The 27,884-nt window shown below is 46.6% G+C and overlaps 1 protein-coding gene across 1 annotated transcript; it reads left to right on the plus strand.

Moving 5' to 3' along the window:
* Window positions 1-260: 260 nt before the first annotated feature.
* Window positions 261-27,873, plus strand: MRPL45 (mitochondrial ribosomal protein L45). The gene is made up of 8 exons (XM_009190455.3): window positions 261-482; window positions 1,995-2,172; window positions 2,912-3,029; window positions 8,094-8,192; window positions 23,415-23,463; window positions 25,280-25,429; window positions 26,772-26,945; window positions 27,164-27,873. Exons 1-8 carry the CDS (start codon window positions 348-350, stop codon window positions 27,248-27,250), a joined length of 990 nt encoding a protein of 329 aa, XP_009188719.1. The 5' UTR covers window positions 261-347; the 3' UTR covers window positions 27,251-27,873.
* The last annotated feature ends 11 nt before the right edge of the window (window positions 27,874-27,884 follow it).

Raw genomic sequence — 27,884 nt, forward strand, 5'->3', positions numbered from 1 at the left:
GTGCTGGGATTACAGGTGTGAGCTACCGCTTCTGGCCTCCCTTTCCTTTTTTAAAGAATGGTATAAACAGCAATCAATGTGCCAAGCATACAGAAATGCCTATTCCCCGGCAGCCAGAAAGCCTCGCGCGCAGGCGCAGCTCGCTTTCCAGCGCTCTCTTGCTGGCGCGTGACAACCGTGCGTTCCACCCTACGCCCAACGTCGTCTCCCTGCGCACGCGCGGCCGTACTCCACCCTCCCTTCTCCACCCTCCCCCACTCCCGCGAGCACGTGCGCGTCCTCGCTGCTCACATTTCGGCGGAGGGCGCGCTCCCTGGAAAATTCCACTCCTGTGCTAGCTCCACCCTATGCGGCTTCTCTCGTACCCGACGCTCTTCACTCGCAGCTCCCTTCCCGGCGGCCTTTGCGGGAACAAGATGGCAGCCCCCATACCTCAAGGGTTGTCTCGTTTATCCAGGGTTTTGGGCTGGTGGTCTCGGCAGGTGGGTAGGGACGGGGTCGGTAGGACCCTAGGGGCTAGAAGAGGAGGACAGAGTCGAGGGAAATACTCTCTGTGCAATTGTCCTTGGTGAGCTGGGACAATACGAGTCATACCTAGGCCGTGGAAGAGGCTGAGGTGGACAGGACCCAGCTACTGAGCTCAGTGGTCGAATGGGCAGAGCCTAGACAAGGCCGTGAGAGCGAGTGAATTAACGGGGATTAAGTTTTTCCGGACTGATTTGGGTCTGTCTGGCGAGGAGATGTTAAAGGGGAGACAAGTAATGGGTTGGAAGGTGGACTTCGTAATCTTCGATTCTTTTTTTTTTTTTTTTGAGACGGAGTCTTGCTCTGTCACCCAGGCTGGAGTGCAGTGGCCGGATCTCGGCTCACTGCAAGCTCCGCCTCCCGGGTTCATGCCATTCTCCTGCCTCAGCCTCCCGAGTAGCTGGGACTACAGGCACCCGCCACCTCGCCCGGCTAGTTTTTTGTAATTTTTAGTAGAGATGGGGTTTCACCGTGTTAGCCAGGATGGTATCGATCTCCTGACCTCGTGATCCGCCCGTCTCGGCCTCCCAAAGTGCTGGGATTACAGGCTTGAGCCACCGCGCCCGGCCTCTTCGATTCTTATAAATGAACTACGTTGAAGACTAGCCGAAAATGAGGGCGTCCCATATTGTCACTGCCCCTGTCTGAGCAAACCTCATGATCAGAGAGAAAAGGCTCCCTGGTCTTTCAAGAGTTTATTGGTCAGTTGGGTGCTAAAACGACAGAATAAAGTTTACCAGTGAGACTCCCGATAGAATGAGCAAAATATCTCGAGTAAATATGGAGCAGATGCCTACAAGAGGACTTTGCTTATGGTTTAAGAATAGCATTCAGGGCCAGGCGCGGTGGTTCACACTTGTAATCCCAGCACTTGGAAGTCCGAGGCAGAAGGATGGCTTGAGCCCGGGAGTTCGAAATGAGCCTGGGCAACATAGTAAGAACCCGTCTTTACAAAAATGTTTAAATTAGTCGAGTGCGATGGCGCACTCCTGTAGTCCCAGCTACTTGGGAGGCTGCGGTGGGAGGATAGCTAGAGCCCAGGAGGCCAAGGCTGCAGTGAGCCGTGATCGTGCAACTGCACTCCAGGCTAGCGATCTGTCTCAAAAAATAAAAATAAAGTAATAAAGAATAGTATTCTGCTCATTTCAGTATTGGGTTGGTGTTTCCCTATCACCATCAGTTCTTTGAAACTTGCTTTAATCAACTCAGTATCCGTAGAGTTAGCATAGTCCTGTACTGTGGAAAGTTCTAAAGGAAAGCCTTTAGTAAATGTGATGTTAATAAAGGTTGCCAACTGTCTTCTATTTAGAGACACCCATAAGTATTAAGGTCCTAATGCAATTTTTCATTGTTTTATAATTGTTCCTGAAGCATTCTTTGGATATGCCCTTTCTATAGTGCTTTGCTTAGAGTTTGTAAAAGATAGTAGATGTTTTTTCTAGGTTCCTAACCTTTCCTTTACCTTCCAGCCAGTTCTGGTGACTCAGTCCTCAGCTATAGTTCCAGTAAGAACTAAAAAACGTTTCACACCTCCTGTTTATCAACCTAAATTTAAAACAGAAAAAGAGTTTATGGAACATGCCCGGAAAGCAGGATTGGTTATTCCTCCAGAAAAATTGGACCATCCCATACATCTGGCCTGTACAGGTGAGGTATTTCTGGGACCCTGACCTGGGATCCTTCTGTCAGAGATCTTCTGGAACTTGGGATGACTTAGACTATGATTGATGATATTTAATTAAGCATGAAGTCAGTTCAACTTCAATAATGATTAGCCTTAAATACACTGTATATCATGAAGTTGTTCTTTGAACTTACTTTCACACTGTCTGTAGAAGGCAAGAGTGAAATTTCCCCATTTTGTGGAAGTAGAAGCTGAGGCTCTGAGAGAAGACTTAAATCTTTCTGGCTTTTTTTGTTTTGTTTTTTGTTTTTGTTTTTGTTTTTGTTTTTTGAGACAGAGTCTTATTCTGTCACCCAGTGGCACAATCTCAGCTCACTGCAACCTCTGCCCCCCAGGTTCAGGTGATTCTCCTACCTCAGCCTTCCAAGTAGCTGGGATTATAGGCACCTGCCACCGTACCTGGCTAGTTTTTGTGTTTTTAGTAGAGAAGGGGTTTCACCATCTTGGCCAGGCTGGTCTTGAACTCCTGACCTTGTGATCTGCCCACCTCAGCCTCCCAAAGTGCTGGGATTACAGGCATGAGCCACCGCGCCCAGCCTTGTTCTGTTTTTTTTCTAGTGTAACATAGTTCTGTCTACATGGAAGTCTGTTTCATTAGTCTACTTCATATCCACAATCCTTCCCAATTGTACATTACTTCAATTTTACGAGTTTTTCTCAATCTTTCAACGCTTTCTTAATTTTTTTGTTCCCTTATTACAGCTGGTATATTTGATGCCTATATTCCTCCTGAGGGTGATGCACGCATATCATCTCTTTTAAAGGAGGGACTGATACAGAGAACTGAACGAATGAAGAAGACTGTGGCATCGCAAATGTCGTAGGTGTCTGACACAGTTGGGACTTGGTATTAGAATAACAATTTCTTGTTGCTACTTTATCCCAAAGAGATCTTTTGGGGTTAATTGGATTGGGTATCACTCTCTTAAATAACATGATGGTATTTTCTTCTTTGTAGTAGAGTCTGTATTTAATGCAGAATAATATGGGCCTTCTGATCTTTTTTTTTTTTTTTTTTTGAGACGGAGTCTTGCTCTGTCGCCCAGGCTGGAGTGCAGTGGCGCGATCTCAGCTTACTGCAAGCTCCGTCTCCCAGGTTCACACCATTCTCCTGCCTTAGCCTCCCGAGTAGCTGGGACTACAGGTGCCTGCCACCACGCCCGGCTAATTTTTTTATTTTTATTTTTTATTTTTAGTAGAGACGGGGTTTCACTGTGTTAGCCAGGATGGTCTCGATCTCCTGACCTCGTGATCCACCCGCCTCGGCCTCCCAAAGTGCTGGGATTGCAGGTATTAGCCACTGCGCCCGGCGGGCCTTCTGATTCTTAGCATCCCTGCGTTTATTGGTAACATCAGTTAGGGAGTTGACTTTGGAGTGTGTTGAATCCTTTTTTAATCATATATTTGATTTTGTTTGTTTGTTTTTGAGATGGAGTTTTGCTCTTGTTGCCCAGACTGGAGTGCAATGGCGCAATCTTGGCTCACCGCAACCTCCGCCTCCTGGGTTCAAGCAATTCTCCTGCCTCAGCCTCCTGAGTAGCTGGGATTTCAGGCATGTGCCACCATGCCCGGCTAATTTTGTATTTTTAGTAGAGATAGGGTTTCACCATATTGGCCAGGCTGGTCTCGAACTCCTGACCTTATGATCCACCTTATGATCTCAAAAAAAAAAAAAAAAAAGTTGGGATTTTTTTAGAGTTAGCCAGATGGAGAAGTGTGGTGAGGACCAGCATTCTAGGGAAACAGAACAGTACAAGCAAGGCTTTGAGGTTAAAAGAGTATAAAGGGGTGTCAGATTTTGTCAAATGCTTTTTTGTGTCTATTGAGATGATCATGTGATATTTGTTCTTTATTTTGTTGATATGACATATTAATTGATTTTTTTTTTTTTTTTTGAGACGGAGTCCCACTCTGTGGCCCAGGCTGGAGTGCAGTGGCCAGATCTCAGCTGACTGCAAGCTCCGCCTCCCGAGGTTCCGCGCCCGTTCTCATACCTCCAGCCTCCCGAGTAGCTGGGACTACAGCAGCGCCGCCACCTCGCCCGGCTAGTTTTTTGTATTTTTAGTAGAGCCCGGGGTTTCACCGTGTTAGCCAGGATGGTCGATCTCCTGACCTCGTGATCGCCCGTCTCGGCCTCCCAAAGATGCTGGGATTACAGGCTTGAGCCACCCGGCGCCCGGCCTTCTTTTTTTTTGAAATGGGTCTTGTTCTTTGCCCGGGCTGGGTGTGAGTGACTCCGCCAGTGTAGCCCACTGCAGCCTCCGCCTCCCAAGTTCAAGTGACTCTCCTGTCTCAGCCTCCCGAGTAGCTGAGACTACAGGTGCGCACCACCATACCCCACTAATTTTTGCATTTTTAGTAGAGACAGGGTTTCACCATGTTAGCCAGCCTGGACTCTTGACTTCAGGTGATCCACCCTCCCTGACCTCCCAAAGTTCTGACATTACAGGCATGAGGTACCATGCCTCGTCTTATTAATTGATTTTCAAATATTAAACCAACTTCACATTCCTGGGATAAATTTCTTTTTTTTTTTTGAGACGGAGTCTCGCTCTGTCGCCCAGGCTGGGGTGCAGTGGCCGGATCTCCGCTCACTGCAAGCTCCGCCTCCCGGGTTCACGCCATTCTCCCGCCTCAGCCTCCCGAGTAGCTGGGACTACAGGCGCCCACCACCATGCCCGGCTATTTTTTCGTATTTTTACTAGAGACGGGGTTTCACTGTGTTAGCCAGGATGGTCTCGATCTCCTGACCTTGTGATCCGCCCATCTCGGCCTCCCAAAGTGCTGGGATTACAGGCTTGAGCCACCGCGCCCAGCCTAAATTTCTTTAACATACTTAAATTAATACTTTAATTTAATGAAATTCTCTATTTACATTGTTATAACTTGGAAAATGCTGTTGACGGCTGAGTTATAGAGTACATTATAAATATTTTTTCTTTCCTGCATAATTTTTTTTTTTTTTTCTGAAGTAAAGTGTCTTAATTTGCTCATTTGCTTATGGAACTATGGGTTATGTAATTTCCTCTCTGTGCATTCAAAACATTAGATTTTTTTTTTGGAGAAGGAGTTTCACTCTGTCGCCCAGGCTGGGGTGCAGTGGCGTGATCTTGGCTCACTGCAACCCCTGCCTCCTAGGTTCAAGCAATTCTTCTGCCTTAGCCTCCCCAGTAGGTGGGACTACAGGCATTCGCCACCATGCCTGGCTAATTTTTTTGTATTTTTAGTATAGACGGGATTTCACCATATCGGCCAGGCTGGTCTCAAACTCCTGACCTCGTTATCTACACGCCTCAGCCTCCCAAAGTACTGGGATTACAGGTGTGAGCCACTGCGCCCTGCAACATTAAATATTTTATTAATTTCATCTTTTTCAAGAAATCCTTCCTAGAGTCTTCTTACCTGTTTCAATCTGGACTAGTTGCTCTTAAGGCCAACTGTACATCTTAGGATCTAATATTCCTCTTGCCTCCCTCTTATGTTGTAGTCCCTGTTGCTTGGGTCCTATGTCTTTATGTTTTCATAATTTATTTCATTACTTTGATGGAGCACATTTTCTAGCAGCTTCCTGAGAAAGGCTGCATGGTGGATAAATGAGATCTTGCAAGTCTAAAAAGAAGTCTTTCTTTTATTCTCGCACTTCATATATAATTTGCCCAGGTATTGACTTCTGCGATAGAAATAATTTTTTCCTCAATTAAAAGTACTGCTCAAAGTCTGGGCGTGGTGGGTCATGCCTGTAATCTCAATACTTTGGGATGCTGAGGCAGGAGGATCACTTGAGCAGGAGTTGAATACCAGCTGGGCAACACAGTGAGACCTTGTCTCTACAAAAACTAAAAAAAAAGTGAAAATTAGCCAAGCATGGTAGTGCACACTTGTAGTTCCAGTTACTTGGGAGGCTGAAGTGGGAGGATTGCTTGAGCCCCAGAGGTCAAGGCTGCAGTGAGCCCTGATGGCATCACTGTACTCTAGCCTGGGCGACAGAGTGAGACCCCGTCTCAGTGAATGAATGAATGAATTAATTAATAATAAAAGCGCTGCTCTGTTGTCTTTGTAACTTATTTTTATTTTTATTTTTTTTGAGACGGAGTCTTACTCTGTCGCCCAGTGCAACCTCTACCTCGGATTCAAGCGATTCTTCTGCCTCAGCCTCCTGAGTAGCTGAGACTACAGGTGCCCATCACCATGCCCGGCTAATTTTGTGTTTTTAGTAGACAGAGTTTCACCACATTGGCCAGGCTGGTCTCGAACTCCTGACCTTATGATCAGCCCACCTCAGCCTCCCAAAGTGCTGGGATTACAGCAGGCATGAGCCACCTGGCCGTAACTTCTTCTTTTTTTTTTTTTTTTTGAGACGGAGTCTTGCTCTGTCACCCAGGCTGGAGTGTGGTGGCAGGATCTCAGCTCACTGCAACCTCTGCCTCCCGGGTTCAAGTGATTCTTCTGCCTCAGTCTCCCGAGTAGCTGGAACTCTAGGCACCTGTCATCATGCCTGGCTAATTTTTTGTATTTTTAGTGGAGATGGGGTTTCACCATGTTGGCCAGGATGGTCTCGATCTCCTGACCTCATGATCTGCCTGCCTCGGCTTCCCAAAGTGCTGGGATTACAGGCGTCAGCTACCGCACCCGGCCTGTCTTTGAAACTCCTAATGTTGGTGTTAGGAAGCCCAGTGTTGCCGGGTGCGGTGGCTCAGGCCTGTAATCCCAGCACTTTGGGAGGCTGAGGCAGGCAGATCATGAGGTCAGGAGTTTGAGACCAGCCTGGCCAGCATGGTGAAACCTCGTGTCTACTAAAAATACAAAAATTAGCCAGGCGGGGTAGTGTGTGCCTGTCGTCTGAGCTACTCGGGAGTCTGAGGCAGGAGAATGACTTGAACCCAGGAGGCGGAGGTTGCAGTGAGCCGAGATTGCGCCACTGCACTCTAGCCTGTGTGACGGACACTCCATCTCAAAAAAAAAAATAAGGCCAGGCACGGTGGCTCACGCCTGTAATCCCAGCACTTTGGGAGGCCAAGGTGGGTGGATCACGAGGTCAGGAGATCGAGACCATCCTGGCTAATACGGTAAAACCCTGTCTCCATTAAAAATACAAAGAAAATTAGCTGGGCATGATGGTGGGCGCCTGTAGTCCCAGCTACTGAGGAGACTGAGGCAGGAGAATGGCATGAACCCGGGAGGCAGAGCTTGCAGTGAGCCGAGATCGTGCCACTGCACTCCAGTCAGGGCGACAGAGTGAGACTCCATCTCATAAAAAAGAAGCCCAGCGTTATTCTGACTCTTTTTTTTTTTGAGATGGAGTCTCGCTCTGTTGCCCAGTCCAGAGTGCAGTGGCACAATCACTACAACCTCTGCCTAAGTTCAAGTGATTCTCCTGCCTCAGCCTCCTGAGTAGCTGGGATTACAGACAGCACCACCATGCCCAGCTACCTTTTTTTTTTTTTTTCTTTTTGAGATGCAGTCTCTCTCTGTGACCCAGGCTGGAATGCAGTGGTACGATCTCTGCTCACTGCAACCTCTGCCTCCCGGGTTGAAGTGATTCTTGTGCCTCAGCCTCCCGAGTAGCTGGGATTACAGGTATGCACCATCACGCCCAGCATATTTTTATTTTTTTAGTAGAGATGGTGTTTCACCATGTTGATTAGGCTGGTCTCAAACTCCTAACCTCAAGTGATCTACCTGCTTCGGCCTCCCATAGTGCTGAGATTACAGGCGTGAGCTACTGCACTCCAGCCTGGGTGACGAAGCGAGACTCCGTCTCAAAAAAGAAAAAAAAAATCAATTATTGAGTAAGTAGATGGACATGAATGGAGCTCAGTGTAAGCTGTGAATTATGGAATTGTGAGAAGACCTTTAGAAGTAATACTCAGCCTTAATTTTACAGAATCCGGAGGATAAAAGACTATGATGCCAATTTTAAAATAAAGGACTTTCCTGAAAAAGCTAAGGATATCTTTATTGAAGCTCACCTTTGTCTCAACAAGTAAGTGAACTTCCTATCTTTACCCATTCTGTTCTCAGCAGTTAGTTATTATTTTAGGCACAGTTTTTTGTTTGTTTTTGTTTTGCACAAATTTGTTTTCTGCCTTCAGATAAGATATCTAGAGTGAGAGAACTTCCTATATTGGAAGTAATTAGTGACTGAAGCTGTCTTTCACTCCTCTCTCTGCTTCTGGGAATTTCTACCATTTGGTCTGTCTCAGTTCCACCTGCATGTGTTAGGACCTTGTGCTAGAATAGCTGCCTTTTTCACCCCATCTGATCCCTGAATTCATCCTGATCTTTTTTGTGTGTTTGTCTTATGTATCTTCATTTCCCTTTCCTTGGCTATTTTGAATATATTTCTTGTGAAAATTTCCAGCTCTCCCTCCACTTTTATTTTTTAATTTTTTGTTTTGAGATGGTGTCTTGCTGTCTCACCCAGGCTGGAGTGCAATGGCACAATTTAGGCTCAACCTCCACCTCCCTGGTTCAAGCAATTCCCCTGCCTCAGCCTCCCAAGTAGCTGGGATTGGAGGCACATGCCACCATGTCCAGCTAATTTTTTTGTATTTTAGTAGAGACAGGATTTCACCATGTTGGCCAGACTGGTCCCGAACTCCTGACCTCAGGCAATCCGCCCGCCTCGGTCTCCCAAAGTGTTAGGATTACAGGCGTCAGCCACTACGCCCAGCCCGCCCACCATTTTTTTTTTTTTTTTAAATTGAGATGGAGTCGCACTGTTGTGCAGTCTGGAATGCAGTGACATGATCATAGCTCACTGCAGCCTTGACCTCCTGGACTCAAGTGGTTCTCTCAGGGACTCTACTTAGTTCCCAAAGTAGAGCTGGGACCACCGGCGTCTGCCACTACACCCGGCTAATTAAAATAATTTTTTTTTTGTAGAGACAAGGTTTTGCTGTGTTACCTAGATGAGTCTCAAATTCCTGGGCTCAAGCAATCCCCCTCCCTTGGCCTCCCACAGTGATAAGATTATAGGCATGATCCACCATGCCTGGCCACCCAGCTTTTTCTTGATTCATTCAAATTAGGGCTGCTAGGAATATGAAGAATCAATATTAGGAGGCTGGAATATCTTAAGTACTAGCCATGGACTGTTGCTGGCATTCTTTGATCTGTGGCTGCTGTGGCTGGGCTTCAGGTGGGACCCAAAACCTGTAGTCTAAAATCCATTAATTATTTAATTTTACTTTTATTTCTTTTAAAAAATTTATTTATTTTGAATAGAGATGGGATCTCACGATGTTGCCCAGGCTGTTCTTATTTTTGTTTCTTGTTTTGAGACTGTCTCATTCTGTTGCTCAAGCTGGAGTGCAGTGGTGCAATCACGCTTATTGCAGCCTCGGCTCCGGGGCTCAAGCGATCCTCCCACCTTAGCTCCCTGAGTAGCTGGAACTCTAGGGGTGTACCACCACACCCTGCCAGTTTTCATATTTTTTGTAGAGATAGGATTTCACCACATTGCCCGGACTACGGAGGCTGGTCATTTTTTTTTTTTTTTTTTTTTCCCTTTTTGAGATGGAGTCTGGCTCTGTCACCCAGGCTGGAGTGTAGTGGTGCAATCTTGGCTCACTGCAGCCTTTGCCTCCTGGGTTCAAGCGATTCTCCTGCCTTAGCCTCCCAAGTAACTGGGATTTCAGGTGCATGCCACCACACCCAGCTAATTTTTGTATTTTTAGTACAGATGGGGTTTTACCATGTTGGCCAGGTGGTCTGAAACTCCTGACCTCAGGTTATCTGCCTGCCTCAGCCTCCCAAAGTGTTGTGATTACAGATGTGAGCCACTATGCCCAGCCTTGTTTTATTTCTCAAAACGTTGTTGTTTTTTTTTTTGAGATAGACTCTTGTTCTGTTGCTCAGGCTGGAGTGCAGTGACGTGATCTTGGCTCACTGCAACCTCTACCTCCTGGATTCAAGCAATTCTGCTTACCCTCCCAAGTAACTGGGATTACAGGCACGTACCACCACACCTGACTGTTTTCTGCATTTTTAATAGAGATGGGTTTCACCATGTTGGCCAGGCTGGTCTTGAACTCCTGACCTCAAGTAATCCACCCACCTTGGCCTCCCAAAGTGCTGGGATTACAGGCATGAGCCACTGCGCTCGGCCTAATTTTTTTTTTTTTTTTTGAGACGGAGTCTCGCTGTGTCGCCCAGGCTGGAGTGCAGTCGCCTGATCTCGGCTCACTGCAAGCTCTGCCTCCCAGGTTCACACCATTCTCCTGCCTCAGTCTCCTGAGTAGCTGGGATTATAGGCGCCCGCCACCATGCCTGGCTAATTTTTTGTATTTTTAGTAGAGATGGGGTTTCATCGTGCTCAAGCCAGGATGGTCTCGATCTCCTGACCTCATTGATCTGCCTGTCTTGGCCTCCCCAAAGTGCTGGGATTACAGGCATTGAGCCACGTGCCCTGGCCAATTTTTGTAGTTTAATGAGGCGGGGTTTTGTTTTTTTGAGGCCAGTCTGCGGCTCACAATAAGCCAGGCTGGAGTGCAGTGGCGGATCTCAGCTCACTGCAAGCTCCGTACTCCAGTTCACGCCATTCTCCTGCCTCAGCCTCGGTAGCTGGGACTACAGGTGCCAGCCACCTCGCCCCGGCTAGTTTTTGTATTTTTTTTAGTAGAGCGGGTTTCACCGTGTTAGCCGGATGGTCGCCGATCTCCCGACCTCGTGATCCGCCCGTCTCGGCCTCCCAAAGTGCTGGGATTACAGGCTTGAGCCACGCCCGGCCGAGACGGGGTTTTGTCATGTTGGCCAGGCTGATCTCGAACTCCTGACCTCAGGTGATCCGCCTTCCTCGGCGTTACTGTTGTTTCTATTGAGAAATTAACTTTTTTTTTTAAATTTTGTTAAAGTTTATTTTTGCACAATGGCTTTATTTATCTTTTTCTTTCGAGACAGAGTCTTGCTCTGTCGCCCAGGCTGGAGTGCAGTAGCACAATTTTTACTCACTGCAACCTCCGCCTTCCGATTTGAAATGATTCTTCTGCCTCAGCCTCTAGAGTAGCTGGAACTACAGGTGCCCGCTACCACGCCCAGCTAATTTTTGTATTTTTGGTAGAGACAGGGTTTCACCATATTGGCCAGGCTGGTCTCGAACTCCTGACTTTGTGATCCACCCACCTTGGCCTCCCAAAATGCTGGGATTACAGGTGTGAGCCACCGTGCCCAGCTGACTTTGTGTGCTTTGAAGATTTTCTCTCGGGCTGGGCATGGTGGCTCTCGCCTGTAATCCCAGTGCTTTGGGAGGCCGAGGCTGGCAGATCCACAAGGTTAGGAGTTGGCTCCAGCCTGGCCAATAAGTGAAACCCGTCTACTAATAATAATAATAAAAAATTTGCGGAATGTGGTGGCACATGCGTGTAATCTCAGCTACATGGGAGGGGTGGCCTTGGGAAATTGCTTGAACCGAGGCTGGCCCGGAGGTTGCAGTGAGGCAGTCGTGCCATTGCACTCCAGCCTGGGTGACAGAGCAAGACTCATCTCAAAAAAAAAAAAAAAAAAGAAGGGAGGCGAGCGGTGGCTCAAGCCTGTAATCCCAGCACTTTGGGAGGCAGGGGAGCGGGCGAATCACGAGGTCAGGGGTGAGACCATCCTGGCCTATCAGTGCATTATCTCTACTAAAATACAAAAACTAGCGAGCGTGGTGGCGGACCTGTAGTCCCTAGCTACTCTGGAGGCTGAGGCAGGAAGAATAGCGTGAACCGGGGCTGAGGCTGCAGTGAGCTGAGATCCTGGCCACTGCACTCCAGCCTGGGTGACAGGCAGAACTCCGTCTCAAAAAAAAAAAAAAAAGAAAAGTCCAATAATTAGTCAGATGTGGTGGTGCATGCCTGTAATCTTAGCTACTCTGGAGGGGCTGAGGCAGGAGAATCACTTGAATCCGGGAGTCCGAGGTTGCAGTGAGCTGAGATCGTGCCACTGCACTCCAGCCTCAGCGACAGAGCAAAACTCCATCTCAAAAAAAAAAAAAGCAAAAACGATTTTTCTCTCTCTCTTTAGTATTCAGCAGTTTACTATGATTTATCTATGTCTTCTTAAATTTTTATTTATTTTATTTATTTATTTTTTAGTTTTTTTGTAGAGACAGGGTCTGGCCTTGTTGCCCAGGCTGGTCTTGAATCCCTGCCTTCAAGCGATCCTTCCCCTCAGACTCCCAAAATGCTGGGATTATAGGCATGTGCCACCACACCGGGCCATGTGTGTGTCTTTTATCCTGCTCTGGGTTCATATTGCTTCTTAAATCTTTGGGTGCTTTTTTTGTCAGTGTTGGAAAATTCTCAGTCAGAACTCATCTCTTCAGATGTTGCTTCTGCTCCACTTTCTCGTCTCCTTGTGTAGTTCTGAATACACATATGTTAGATCTTTCACTATGTGCCAAATGTGTCTTCAGCTCTTTTCTATATTTTTCCAACCTTTTTTTTTCCCCCTCCAGCTTTAGTCTGGATATTCTCTGATCTATCTTCCTGTCTTCTTTCAAATTGTAGCTAATCTGCTGTTAACCTACCTATCGAGTTTTTAATTTTATATTTATTTTCTGTTTTTCACTTTTAGAATTTTCATTGATTTGTGTGTGTGTGTGTGTGTGTGTGTGTGTGTGTGTGTGTCCAGTTCTCTGGTAAAATTCTCTATTCTGTCATCTAATTTCTTGAACATACTAATCACAGTTATTTTAAAATCTGTGTCTGATAACTTCAAAATCTATGTCTTCAATAGGTCCATTTTCTCTTATTTGTTTCTTTTTTTTTTTTTTTTTTGAGACGGAGTCTGCAATCCTGTTGCCCAGGCTGGAGTACAGTGGCGGATCTCAGCTCACTGCAGAAACTCCATCTCCTGGGTTCGCCATTCTCCTGCCTCAGCCTCCCGGTAGCTGGGACTATAGGCACCGCCACATTGCCCGGCTAGTTTTTGTATTTTAGTAAAGATGGGGTTTCACCCGTGTTAGCCAGGATGGTCTCCGATCTCCCTGACCTGCGTGATCCGCCCGTCTCGGCCTCCCAAAGTGCTGGGATTACAGGCTTGAGCCACCGCGCCCAGCCATCTTATTTGTTTCTTTTGGGTTTTAGTTAGTTCTTGTCATTTTTGTTTTTGTTTTTGAGATGAAGTCTTGCTCTCTTGCCCTGGCTGGAGTGTAGTGGTGCGATCTCTGCAGGGTCTTGCTATGTTGCCTAGGCTGGTCTCGAACTCTGGCCTCAAGCAGTCCTCTCACCTTGGCCTCCCAAAGTGTTGGTACAGTTTTCTTGTCATTTTGTATTCCTGCATTTTTTTATTTTAACAAATAGATATTTTAGAAAAATCAAAGACAATCATTTATCTTAAAAATTATAAGATTGGGGCCAGGCGCAGTGGCTCATGCCTGTAATCCCAGCACTTTGGGAGGCGAGGCAGGTAGGATCGAGGTCAGGGAGATCCCGAGAGACCATCCTGGCTAACTGCGGTGAAACCCGTCTCTACTAAGAAATACAAAAATTGGCCAGGTGCGTTGGCGGGCACCTGTAGTCCCAGCTACTCAGGAAAGGAGCTGAGCAGGCGGTATTCCGAGAGGCACAGCTTACAGTGAGCGAGGATTAGCCACCACTCCAACTACAGAGCGGCTAAGCGAATTCCGTTCCATATATGATTAATAATAGCTTTTACACATTTGTGGTAAAATACACACAATATAACATTTACCATTTTATCATTTTGAAGTATATAATTCAGTGGCATTAAGTACATTCACAGTGTTGTACAATTCTTACCACTATCCATTTCCAGATTGTGTTCATCCCAAACAGAAATTTTGTACCCACTAAGCAGTAATTCCCCATTGCCCTCTTTCCTTATCACCTGGTAACCTCCATTCTACTTTATTTATTTATTTATTTATTTGGTATTTTTAGTAGAGATGGGGTTTTACCATGTTAACCAGGCTGGTCTCAAACTCCTGGCCTCGAGTAATTCTCCTACCTCAGCCTCCCAAAGTGCTGGGATTACAGACTTGAGCCACCACACCCAGCCGTCTACTTTCTTTCTCTATGAATTTAACCATCCTGATGCTATGGTCTGAATGTTTGTGTTCCTGAAAATTCATTTGTCGAAATTCTAACTCCCAAGGTGATGGTATAGGCTGTGGGGGGACCTCTGGGAAGTGATGAGGTCATGAGAGTGGAGCCCTCATGAATGGGAATAGTGCCCTTATAAAAGAGACCTGAAGGCCGGGCGCGGTGGCTCAAGCCTGTAATCCCAGCACTTTGGGAGGCCGAGACGGGCGGATCACGAGGTCAGGAGATCGAGACCATCCTGGCTGACACGGTGAAACCCCGTCTCTACTAAAAAAAAAAAAAGAACTAGGGGGCTGGGCGTGGTGGTTCACGCCTGTAATCCCAGCACTTTGGGAGGCCGAGGCAGGTGGATCAAGAGATCGAGGCCATCCTGGCCAACATGGTGAAACCCCGTCTCTACTAAAAACACAAAAATTAGCTGGGCGTGGTGGCATGTACCTATAGTCCCAGTTACTCGGGAGGCTGAGGCAAGAGAATTGCTTGAACCCAGGAAGTGGAGGTTGCTTGCAGTGAGCTGAGATTGCACCACTGCACTCCATCCTGGCAACAGAGCGAGACTCCGTCTCAAAAAAAAAAAAAAAAAGACCCGAGGGAGCGAGGGAGCTCGTGCACCCCTTCTGCCCATTGAGGACACAGCAAGAAGTCACCATCTATGAGGAACAGGCTCTCACCAGACACCAGACTTGCCAGTGCCTTGATCTTGATCTTGGACTTCCCAGCCTCTAGAACTGTGAGAAATACATGTTGTTTATAAGCCACCTGGTTTATGGTATTTTTGTTATAGCATCCTGAATGGACAAAGGCATCTAGGTATCTCACATAAGTGGAATCTTACAGTTTTTGACCTTTTGTGATTGGCTTAGTTCACTTAGCATGATGTCTTCAGTGTTCATATATATTGTAGTATATGTCTCCTTATTTTTATTTATTTACTTATTTGTTTTCTGAGATGGAGTTTCGCTCTTGTCACCCAGGCTGGAGTGCAGTGGCTCTATCTCCGGTCACTGCAACCTCCGCCTCCTGGGTTCAAGCGATTCTCCAGCCTCAGCCTCCCAAGTAGCTGGGATTACAGACGCCTGCCACCACACCCAGCTAATTTTTGTATTTTTAGTAGAGATGGGGTTCACCATGTTGGCCAGACTGGTCTCAAACTCCTGACCTCAGGTGATCCACCCGCCTCAGCCTCCCTAAGTGCAGGGATTACAGGTGTGGGCCACCATGCCTGGCTACATGTGTTTCCTTATTAAGGCTGAATAATATTTCATTGTATGTATATACACCACAGTTTTGTTTTTTTTTTTTTTTTTTTGAGACGGAGTCTCACTCTGTCGACCAGGCTGGAGTGCAGTGGCCGGACCTCAGCTCACTGCAAGCTCCGCCTCCCGGGTTCATGCCATTCTCTGGCCTCAGCCTCCCGAGTAGCTAGGACTACAGGCGCCCGCCACCTCGCCCGGCTAGTTTTTTGTATTTTTTAGTAGAGACGGGGTTTCACCGTGTTAGCCAGGATGGCCCGTCTCGGCCTCCCAAAGTGCTGGGATTATAGGCTTGAGCCACTGCACCTGGCCCACATTTTGTTTATCCATTCATCTAGTGATGGACATTCAGGTTGTTTCCACTTTTTATTGTGGCATAATGCTCCTGTGATTGTTGGTGTACAAATATCTCTTCGAGTTCGTGCTTTCAATTCATTTGGGTATATACTCACAACTGAAGTTGGTGGATCACATGGTAGCTCTATGTTTAACTTTTTGAGGGGCTAGGTGGCTCATACCTGTAATCCAGCACTTTTGGAGGCCAAAGTGGGAGGATTGTTTCTGGGCAACAGAGAGTGAGACCCCCATCTCTACAAAAACATTTTAAAAATCAGCCAGGGGCCAGGTGTGGTGGCTCACGCCTGTAATCCCAGCACTTTGGGAGGCTGAGGCAGCGAGATCCGCGAGGTCAGGGAGATCAAGACCATCCTGGCTAACAGGTGAAACCCCTGTCTCTACTAAAAAGAAAAATACCGCCCGGTGCCCGGTGGCTCAAGCCTGTAATCCCAGCACTTTAGGAGGCGAGGAGGCGAGGCGGATCCGCGAGGTCAGGAGGTCCGAGACCATCCTGGCGAACGGTGAAACCCGTCTCTACTAAAATACAAAAATGGCAGGCCGAGGTGGCTGAGGCGCCTGTAGTCCCAGCTACTCCGAGGAGGCTGAGGCAGGAGAATGGCATAAACCGAGGCGGGCTTGCAGTGAGCTGAGATCGGCCACTGTACTCCAGCCTGAAGTGACAAGAGAAGCGAGACTTCGTCTCAAAAAAATACAAAAGGAGTGGCAGTGATGGCCCGGGCACCTGTAGTCCCAACTACGGGAGGCTGAGGCAGGAGAATGGCGTGAACCTGGGGCGGGCTTGCAGTGAGTGGAGATGGCCACTGCATTCCAGCCTGGGCGACAACAAGACTCCGTCTCAAAAAAAAAAAAAAAAAAAAAAAAAAAAAAGCCAGTAATTGGGCGCATGCCTGTAGTCCCAGCTATTTGAGGTGCTAAGGCAGAAGGATTGCTTGAGCCCAGGGATTTTTGAGGCTGTGGTGAGCTAAGATTGTGTCACTAGACTCCAGCCTCAGTGACAAAATGAGACTCTGTCTCAAAAAAAACCCTAACTTTTTGAGGAACCACCATATGGTTTTCCATAGCAGCTACACTGTTTTACATTCCTACGACCAATGCACAAGGATTCCAGTTTCTCTACATCCTCACTGATACCTATTACTTTCCTTTTTATTCTTTTTTTTTTTTTTTTTGAGATGGAGTCTTGCTCTATCCTGCCCAGGCTGGAGATGCAATGGCTGAGATCACCGGCTCGCTTCAGCCTCCATGCCTCTCGGGTTCCGCGCCATTCTCCTGCCTCAGCCTCCTGAGTAGCTGGGACTACGCCGCCACCACCACGCCCTAGTTAATTTTTGTATTTTAGTAAGAGGCGAGGGTTTTACCGTGTTAGCCAGGATGGTCTCGATCTCCTGACCTCATGATGCACCCGCCTTGGCCTCCCAAAGTCCTGGGATTACAGGCATGAGCCACCGTGCCCGGCCACTTTCCTTTTTTATTCTTTAAAAAAGGCCCGGGCGCGGTAACTCAAGCCCACCAATCTAACACTGAGGAAGGAAGGCGAGGCAGGCCGGATCCGCAGGTTAGGAGATCGAGACATCTATTGTTGAAACCATCTCTACTAAAAATACAAAAATAGCCGGGCCCGGTGGCGAAGCCTGTAGTCCCAGCTACTCAGGAGGCTGAGGCAGGGAAAATGCGTGAACCGGGGCTTGAGGCTTGCAGTGAAGCTGAGATCCGGCCACTGCACTCCAGCCGAGATTGGCAGAGCAGACTCGATCTCAAAAAAAGAAAAAAAAAAATATATATATATATATATATATATATGAAATGAGATACTCACTGTATTGCCCAAGCTGGCCTCAAACTCCTGGGCTCAAGCAGTCCTCTTGCTTCAGCCTTCAAAGTGCTAGGACTACAGGTGTGAGCCACCATGGCCAACCTTTTCTTTTATAATAGCCATCCTCATGGGTGTGAAGTGTGGTATCTCATTATGGTTTTGCTTTGTATTTCTCTAATAGCTAATAGTGACATTGAGCATCTTTTCATGTGCTGTTGGCCTTTTGTACATCTTCTTTGAAGACAGGTCTTTTTTTTTGAGATAAAAATCTTTCTCTGTCACTTGGCCCGGGACTGCAGTGGCCGCGATCTTGGCTGTAACAGCCTCCACCTCCTGGGTTCAAGCGATTCTCCTGCCTCAGGCTCCTGAGTAGCTGGCATTACAGGCATGCACCACCATGCCCAGCTAATTTTGTATTTTTAGTGAATCTGAGGGGTTTTTCACCATATTGTGAGGCTGGTCTCAAATCCTGACCTCAGATGATCCACCGCCTCAGCCTTCCAGGTGCTGGGGCAAACCCAGGCTCCACCACCAACAGAAAAGGTCTATTTTAGAGAGATTAGACTGTTATTTTATTGTTGAGTTATAGGAGTTTTTTATTTATTTTGGATATTAATCCCTTATCAGATAAATGCTTTGCTAATATTTTCCCCCATTTTATGGTTTGACTTTTCACTTTTATTATTATTTTTTTAGAGATGGAGTTTTGCTCTCGAAGCCCAGGCTGGAGTGCAATGGCGCGATCTCGGCTCACTGCAACCTCTGCCTCCTGGGTTCAAGCAATTCTCCTGCCTCAGCCTCCCATGTAGCTGGGATTACAGGCATGTGCCACCACACCTGGCTAATTTTTGTATTTTTAATAGAGACAGGGTTTCAGCATGTTGGCCGGGCTGGTCTTGAACTCCCAGCCTTGGGTGATCCACCTGCCTCGGCCTCCCAAAGTGCTGGGATTACAGGCACATGAGCCACCCGGCGCCACGGCCATCTTTTCACTCATGATAGTATCTTTTGATGCAAAAAGTTTGTAATTTTGATGAAAATCCAGTTTATCAAGTTTTTCTTTTGTTACCATATTGGGATTTTTTTGGTGTCGTATTCAAGAAATCATTGCCAAATCCAGTGTCATGAAGTATTTCCCCTTTCTTTTTTCTCTAAGATTTTTATAGTTTTAGTTCTCACGGTACAGGTCTTTGCTCCATTTGGAGTTAGTTTTTTTTTTTTTTGAGAGTCTGGCTCTGTCGCCCAGGCTGGAGTCTTGATTGGTGATCTCCTGCTCTGCAAGCTCCCGGCCACCTCCCGGGTTCCGCGCCATTCTCCTGCCTCAGCCTCCCGAGTAGCTGGGACTACAGAGGCGCCCGCCACCTCGCCCGAGACTGGATTTTTTTTTGTATTTTTTAGTAGAGATGGGGTTTCACCGGGTTAGCCAGGATGGTCTCGATTTCCTGACCTCGTGATCCGCCCGTCTCGGCCTCCCAAAGTGCTGGGATTACAGGCTTGAGCCACCGCACCCGGCCGAGTTAGTTTTTGTATGTAGTGAAAAGTATGTGATGTTTTTGCTTTTTTTTGCATGTGAATATTCATTTTTCTAGCACCATTTATTGGAGACTGTCCTTTCCCATTAAGTGGCCAGGCTGGTCTCAAACTCCTGACCTCAAATGATCCACCCGCCTTGACCTCCCAAAGTGTTGGGATTACAGGCATGAACCAGCGTGCCTGTCCCCAACAGTGGTTTTTGCAGAAATAGAGAAACACGGTCAGGCGCGGTGGCTAGTTCAACCTAGTTTGAATAATATCAACTTAGTTTCAATAATATACAAACACTCTGCTCCTATATGTCTCTCTCTCCCACTTTATTATGTCTCTCCTGCTTCATTATCACAGATTACAGTTTTATACCTTGGGTGCCCATTACATCAATTCATAATTATTATTTTATGCATTTGCCTTTTAAATCATATAGAATGAAAAATGAGGAACTACAAACCAAAAGTACAATAATGCAGGCTTTTATATTTACCTATGTAGTTACTTTTACTAGTGTTTTTTGTTTTTTTCTTGTGGTTTTGAGTTACTTTCTGGTGTCCTTTCATTTTAGCCTGAAGGATCCCCTTTAGCCTTTGTTTCTTTCCTGTCTTTCTTTCTTCTCTCTTTCTCTCTCTCTCTCTTTCTTTCTTTCCTTCTTTCTTTTCCTGTCAGGTTCTCACTTCATCAGCCAGGCTGGAGTGAGCACACTGGTGCAATGATAGCTCCACTGCAGCCTCAACCTGCTGGGCTCAAGCGATCTTCCCACCTTAGCCCCTGAGTAGCTGGGACTACAGGTGTGTGCTACAGCACCTGGCTAATTTTTTTTTTCCCCTAATTTTTTGTAGAGACAGGGGTCTTGCTTTGTTGCCCAGGCTGGTCTCGAACTCCTGGCCTCAAGTGATCCTCTTGCCTCTGCCTCCCAATGTGTTGGGATGATAGACATGAGCTGCTATGCCCAGCCTGTTGCTGCTTTCAAGATTCATTCTTTTGTCTTTGGGTTTTGACACTTTGGTTTTAATGTTTCTTGGTATGGATTTCTTTTAATTTATCTTGCTTGCAGGTTTTTTAGCTTCCTGGATGTACATATTAATGTCTTTCATCAGATTTGGGATGTCTGTGGCCATTATTTCTTTCTTTCTTTTTTGCATTTAATTTAATTTAATTTTATTTTTTGAGATTGAGCTTTACTCTTGTTGCCCAGGCTGGAGTGCAGTGGCCTGATCTCGGCTCATTGTAGCCTCTGCCTCCTAGGTTCAAGTGATTCTCCTGCCTCAGTCTCCCAAGTAGCTGGGATTACAGGTGCTTGCCACCACACCCGGCTAATTTTTGTACTTTTTAGTAGAGATAGGGTTTCACCCTGTTGGCCAGGCTGGTCTTGAACTCCTGACCTCAGGTGATCCACCTGCCTTGGCCTCCCAAAGTGCTGGGATTACAGGTGTGAGCCACTGTGTCTGGCCGCATTATTTCTTCAAATTTTTTTTTCAATCCATTTCTTTCTTCTTTTTCTGGGACTCCTGTGATGTGTATTTGGTATACTTAATGATGTCCCATAGGTTCCTCAAGGTTTTGTTCGTTTTTCTTCATTCTTTTTTCTCTTTGCATTTTAGACTATGTAATTTTAATTACCTTATCCTCAAGTTCACTGATTTTTGCCTGCTCAAATCTGCTGTTGAACCCCTCTAGTGAATTTTAAAATTTATTGTACTTTTTAGCTCCATAATTTCTGTTTGGTTCCCTTGTATAATTTCTGTCTCTTTAGCAATATTCTCAATGTGTTCACACATTGTTTTTCTGATTTCATTACTTCTTTGTCCGTGGTTTCCTTTAGCTCATTGGGCATATTTAGGACAATTGATTTGTGTCTTTACTAATAATTACAATGTCTGGGTTTCCTTAGCGGTGGTTTCTGTCAAATTATTTTTTGGCCGGGTATGGTGGCTCATGCCTATAATTGCAGTACTTTGGGAGGCCGAGGCGGGCAGATCACCTGAGTCCAGGAGTTCGAGACCAACCTGGCCAACATAGTGATACCCCAACTCTACTAAAAATAAGCTGCATGTGGTGGCACGCACCTGTAATCCCAGAGTCTCATTCTGTCGCCCAGGCTGGAGGGCCATGGTGCAATCCCCCCCAACCAAAAAAAGTGTATTTGTCTATTTCACATTTTATCCAACATGTCCTTCTTTTTTTTGAGATGGAGTCTCACTCTGTTGCCAGGCTGGAGTGCAGTGGCGCGATCTTGGCTCACTGCAACCTCCACCTCCTGGGTTCAAGCCATTCTCCTGCCTCAGCCTCCTGAGTAGCTGAGACTACAGGCGTGTACCACTGCACCTGGCTAATTTTTGTATTTTTAGTAGATTCTCCTGCCTCAGCCTCCTGAGTAGCTGAGACTACGGGCGTATACCACTGCACCTGGCTAATTTTTGTATTTTTAGTAGAGACACGGTTTCACCATGTTGGCCAGGATGGTCTTGATCTCCTGACCTCATGATACGCCTGCCTTGGCCTCCCAAAGTGCTAGGATTGCAGGGGTGAGCCACCGCATCTGGCCCATTTTATCCAACATTTTAAAATGTTTATAGTAGGAGTAGTTTTACATTAACTCAGTCTGTTATGTTGCAGAAGCAGATGTCTACCTTTTCAGAGTAAATTCAATTGCAAAATAGTAAGTGAACTCATGGAAAATTGAGTTTATTTATTTCCACCGAAGACTTCTATGCCAGGATAGTGAGGAGGAAGAGTTCACTCAGAGGTGCCAGTCATGGTAGTTTGTCACCACAGCTCAGTCTAGTCTAGTCTGTTCCTACAGTAGAGGAAATGACTTGGAATCTTTCCTATTAGGAATGGAGATGAAAGGGAAGCAGATAGACATGTTAGAACTAATCCTTTACCCACTCTGGGCTTAGAGAGCAAGATTTTTCAAAGGGAACAAAGAGTTAAACTGCTCATAGTAAACTGGGGAAAAGTCGTGTGTGTATCTGAAAGAAGCTAATCTATGGCCTTAGATTTGATACTCATCAGTTAGGATCCCTCCTAAAATCTTGTACCTACAGCAGCTAGGGTTTGTTATCTGTTTTGTGGGGTTTTTTGTTTTTTTTGTTTTTTGGTTTTTTTTTTTGAGACGGAGTCTTGCTCTGTCGCCCAGGCTGGAGTGCAGTGGCACAATCTCAGCTCAGCGCAACCTCTGCCTCCCGGATTCATGCCGTTCTCCTGCCTCAGCCTTCCAAGTAGCTGGGACTATAGGCACCCGCCACTACACTCAGCTAATTTTTTTTGTATTTTTAGTGGAGATGGGGTTTCACCTTGTTAACCAGGATGGTCTCGATCTCCTGACCTCGTGATCCGCCCGTCTCGGCCTCCCAAAGTGCTGGAATTACAGGCGTGAGCCACTGCGCCCGGCTGTTTTGTGTTTTTCTAACCATTACTGTATAGAGTCAGCATAACTTGGCCACTCTGGCAGCAACAAGATAAAGGAGAGATAATAGGACCAGGAAAGACATGATTATCTTTGACTAGGTTCAAAGATGAGATTGTAAGATACAAGGCCAACAACATGGTGAAACCCCATCTTTACTAAAAATACAAAAATTAGGTGGGCGTCATGGCATGCGCCTGTAATCCCAGCTACTCAGGAGGCTGAGGCAGGAGAATGGCTTGAACCCGGGAGGTGGAGGTTGCAGTGAGCCGAGATCGCGCCACTGCACTCCAGCCTGGCAACAGAGTGAGACTCTGACTCCAAAAAAAAAAAAAAAAAAAAAAAGATATAAGGCCAAGCCAGATGGTACTGATGCTAGGTCAGAGGCAAGAGGAGATAAAACAAGCTATTGATTGTTACTTGTGTTGAACTTTGTTGCTCATACCAGCTTAGAGCAAAAATCAGGTCCTATGTCCCAGTGAGGGTACCCATCTTAAGGATATATGGTAATTTTAGAGAAATTTCCTCCTGCTCCTTAGATTTAAACATAATTAAAAAAAAAAATTTTTTTTTGTAATATAATTTTATTCTGCTACTAGATCTCAGGGTTTTCTGGTAAATCACATTATTGTTTGTCTTTGTGCCCCTAGAATTTAGCATATTATATACCTGGCTTATACAAGATGTGCCGAAAACATTTGTAAAAATGAATTGTTTTCCATTTTCAGGGCCATTTTCAGTCTTCATACAGGGTATTATAAGAGCAGTAATCAATGATATTTATTGTTTTCTTTTGTAGCTCAGACCATGACCGACTTCATACCTTGGTAACTGAACACTGTTTTCCAGTAAGTTCTCATCCTCCTTAGAACTTTGGGGTGACTGGACAGATTCTAGACATCGTCTCTGGTTTTTCTTTTCTTTTCTGTTTTTTTTTTGAGACAGATTTTCGCTCTTGTTGCCCAGGCTGGAGTGCAATGGTGCGATGTTGGCTCACCGCAACCTCCACCTCCCGGGTTCAAGTGATTCTTCTGCCTCAGCCTCCCAAGTAGCTGGGATTACAGGTGCCCACCACCATGCCCGCCTAATTATTTATTTACTTATTTATTTTGAGACAGAGTCTTGCTCTGTCGCCCAGGCTGGAGTGGAGTGGCGAGATCTCGGCTCACTGCAAGTTCCGCCTCCCGGGTTCATGCCATTCTCCTGCCTCAGCCTCCTGAGTAGCTGGGACTGCAGGCACCCGCCACCACACCCAGCTAATTTTTTGTCTTTTTAGTAGAGACGGGGTTTCACCGTGTTAGCCAGGATGGTCTCAGTCTTCTGACTTCGCGATCCATCCGCCTCGGCCTCCCAAAGTGCTGGGATTACAGGTCTGAGCTACTGCACATGGCCTAATTTTGTATTTTTAGTAGAGATGGGGTTTCTCCATGTTGGTCAGGCTGATCTCTAACTCCCGACCTCAGGTGATCCACTGACCTTGGCCTCCCAAAGTGCTGGGATTACAGGCATGAGCCAGCCCCACCATGCCCTGCCTGGTTTCTCTTAGGAAGGATCAGTTTTGAGAGTGTAGGAAGTTTAAGGTACAGGCTGAAGTTTCATTGCTTGTAGCCGAATGATAATGTCTTGACACGGACTCTGGTAAGGGCCCTGGTGAATAAAAGAGGTCACTCAACCAGCAGTCATGACACTGCAGGAGCATCCTGAGGCTTGGATATGGACTATACGAGGCCACATCTCCATATGCCTGCACTATCATGAAGGATTTAACCAGAGTTCGTGAGGCTTATATTGAGTGGTAACAGCAGTGTGAGGCACTTGGAGGGACCCCCAAGGATAAGAACTTTGTAGTTCAGTTAGGGATTCAAGAATAAGAACTTGGGGCTGGGTGCAGTGGCTCACGCCTGTAATCCCAGCACTTTGGGAGGCTGAGGCGGGTGGATCACAAGGTCAGGAAATCAAGACCATCCTGGCTAACATGGTGAAACCCGTCTCTACTGAAAATACAAATAAATTAGCGGGGCATGGTGGCGGGCGCCTGTAGTCCCAGCTACTTGGGAGGCTGAGGCAAGAAAATGGTGTGAAGCTGGGAGGTGGAGCTTGCAGTGAGCCGAGATCGCGCCACTGCTTCAGCTTGGGCGACAGAGCGAGACTCCCGTCTCAAAAAGAAAAAAGAACCTTGGGTTTCTATCAATAGAACTTCAGTTTCTATAAGTCTTCCCCAGTCCTAGCAGTTTAGCCCTTAAGTCCTGTAAAATTCCCACTTTTCATTGTTAATAGGTGAGTGGGAAAAATATATATATATATGCAGTCAACACAAGTACATGCAATAATTGCCAGATTATGAAAGTGTATGGGAGGGATGATGGTGTATTGGGCATGCTGGCAGTTTGGAATGTGGTTTTCATTGATTTGGAGAAGGGTGCTCAAAGAGGAAGGTGGGTCTGAAGTTGTGATTTAGATAAAGAGAGAGTTGTCAGGTGAACTTGCCCAATAGCTTAATCAAAACTTGGGAAGGTGCGAGAGAAAACAGGCACAAGAGAGCATGTGGTGGGAAATGGGCTGCCTGTTGGCTGTAGTCTTGCAGGAAGTAAGAGCAGTGTGGCAGCACCAGCTTCCTTAAAGGGAGGGAAAAATCCAGTTGAACTTGTTCTCCTCTGCCCTTAGGACATGACCTGGGACATCAAATATAAGACCGTCCGCTGGAGCTTCGTGGAATCTTTAGAGCCCTCCCATGTTGTTCAAGTTCGCTGTTCAAGTATGATGAACCAGGGCAACGTGTACGGCCAGGTCACCGTACGCATGCACACCCGGCAGGTAGAGGCACTAGTCTGCCTTCCTCCCAGCTTTTCTTCACACTGAGCTTGGGCACCTCCCTCTGGAGTGCTGGGTGTGGTTGCCCAGGACTGTAAGCAGTAACAAAAGGTACACTGTGATCTGTCTTCCTTGCTGTGCTGCTGTCGCCTTCCCACTGTTACATGTTGGCTCTACTAAGACATGTGTGAGGATATTCTCTCCCACCCTTCCTGTTTTTTTTTTTTTCCTCCAAGACAGGGTCTCATTCTGTCACCCAGGCTGGAGTGCAGTGATGTGATTATGGCTCACTGCAGCCTCAACCTCCTGGGCTGAAGCAATCCTCCCACCTCAGCCTCCAAGTAACGGGGACTATAGGGGCATGCCACCACGCCTGGCTAATTTTAGTATTTTTTGTAGAGACCAGTCTTGTCATTTTGCCCAAGCTGGTCTCAGACTTCTGGGCTCAAGTGATCTGCCCACCTCAGCCTCCCAAAGTGCTGGGACTATAGGCATGAGCCATTGTGCCTCACTCCTTCTTGGTCTTGACTTCCCCCATCCCTGCCGCCTGTCAAAGAACTTGTAAGAGTAAAGTGTCAGTAGTTGATCAGATAGTCCTAGATTCAGAATTCCGAGATAATTTTTTTCTACCCGTTAAGATTTTTTCTGGGCCGGGCACAGTGGCTCAAGCCTGTAATCCCAGCACTTTGGGAGGCCGAGGGAGCCAGGCGGATCCCACAAGGTCAGAGGAGTCGAGACCATCCTGTAGCTAACACGGTGAAACCCGTCTCTACTAAAAAAAAAATACAAAAAACTAGCGAGGCCCGAGGTGAGGCGAGGCCTGTGGTCTAGCTACTCGGAGGCTGAGGCAGGAGAATAAATAAACCCGGAGGCGGAGCTTGCAGTGAGCCGAGATCTGGCCACTACACTCCAGCCCGGGCGACAGAGCGAGACTCCATCTCAAACAAAAAAAAAAAAAAAAAAAGATTTTTTTCTGGCTGGGCACAGTAACTCACGCCTGTAATCCTAGCACTTTGGGAGGCCACAGCGGGCAGATCACAAGGTCAGGAGTTTAATACCAGCCTGGCCAACATGGCAAAACCCCGTGTATACTAAAAATAGAAAAATTGGCCAGGCATGATAGTGTGTGCCTGTACTCTCACCTACTCAGGAGGTTGAGGCAGGAGAATCGCTTGAACCTAGGAGGCGGAGGTTGCAGTGAGACAATCTCATACCACTGCACTCCAGCCAAGGCAACAGAGTGAGACTCCATCTTAAAAAAAAAAGATTGTGTGACAATAAAACAAACAACTCACACACACACACCAAAAAAACTAAGAGGCCAGATTTGCTTTTATCCTTGCAGACTCTGGCCATCTATGACCGGTTTGGCCGGTTGATGTATGGACAGGAAGATGTACCCAGGGATGTCCTGGAGTATGTTGTATTCGAAAAGCAGTTGACAAACCCATATGGAAGCTGGAGAATGCATAGCAAGATCGTTCCGCCATGGGCACCCCCTAAGCAGCCCATCCTTAAGGTAAGGTGGCTTGCATGGTTTAAAGAGAGCTGAGGCAGTACTTGGGGTCTGCTAAGCCACTCTGTTGGGCTCCCCCTAGTGGCAAGAGGGGGTGATGCACCACCGGGGAAGGGAAGGCTTGGTGGGTGGGTGGATGGATGGGTGGGAGCAGGGGATGAAGTTCTTCTGGGTTAGCCATGGGCTTGGTTGGTGGGTAACTTGGCATCCTACTCTTTCAGACGGTGATGATCCCTGGCCCTCAGCTGAAACCAGAAGAAGAATATGAAGAGGCACAAGGAGAGGCCCAGAAGCCTCAGCTAGCCTGATGACAAAAATGACTTCTAGGGTGAAGCCTGGGTGATGAGGCTGCTGGAAGCTTTGAAGTCTCCCATTCCCATCATGCTATAGAAAGAACTGCCTTTGTTCTCTCCCATCCTGCTCAGGTCTTTTCAGTAGTCTCATCCTCAGCAACCATGGCTGATGGCTGGGCCCTAGCAGGTGGCAGGTATAACATGGCCATGTACACTCTTCTTTTTTAAATTTTATGTCTAGCTTCTGAGTCTAGATGAAAGACAGTATGTTTCAGAGAACATTGGATACCAGTTTTTTCCACAGCAGGGACTGAGAGAGAGAACCAGCAGCATCCTCTTTGTAATCACAGGGCAGGGATCAGAGTTTGAAATAAAACGCTGTCAGAGTGTTGGTAAAATTTTGGTGAGTTCTGTACATTTCCCCTGGTTCAGGCTGGGCATAGACCGGTCTTCAAATGGCAGAAGTGGAAGATAAGCCTGCTTGTGAGTGATGTGACTTTAAGGAAATCTAGACTGGGAAAGAATAATTAGTGTTTATAAGATATTTAAGAGGCCCTTTTTCATTTACTGACTCACTGATGAATCAGCATTTGTATTTTATGGAAAAATATAAATCCAAAAAAATAATTTGTCCCTCAGCCTTTGATTG

This window comes from Papio anubis, chromosome 17 (assembly GCF_008728515.1).
Source record: "Papio anubis isolate 15944 chromosome 17, Panubis1.0, whole genome shotgun sequence".
NCBI lineage: Eukaryota > Metazoa > Chordata > Mammalia > Primates > Cercopithecidae > Papio > Papio anubis.

Bases quoted from the DNA above. Each gene is read 5' to 3' on its own strand.
- MRPL45 (XM_009190455.3), top strand. From the start codon at position 348: ATGCGGCTTCTCTCGTACCCGACGCTCTTCACTCGCAGCTCCCTTCCC. The intron at 2,173-2,911 runs GTGAGGTATTTC...CCCTTATTACAG, and splicing joins CATACATCTGGCCTGTACAG to CTGGTATATTTGATGCCTAT. The intron at 3,030-8,093 runs GTAGGTGTCTGA...TTAATTTTACAG, and splicing joins ACTGTGGCATCGCAAATGTC to AATCCGGAGGATAAAAGACT.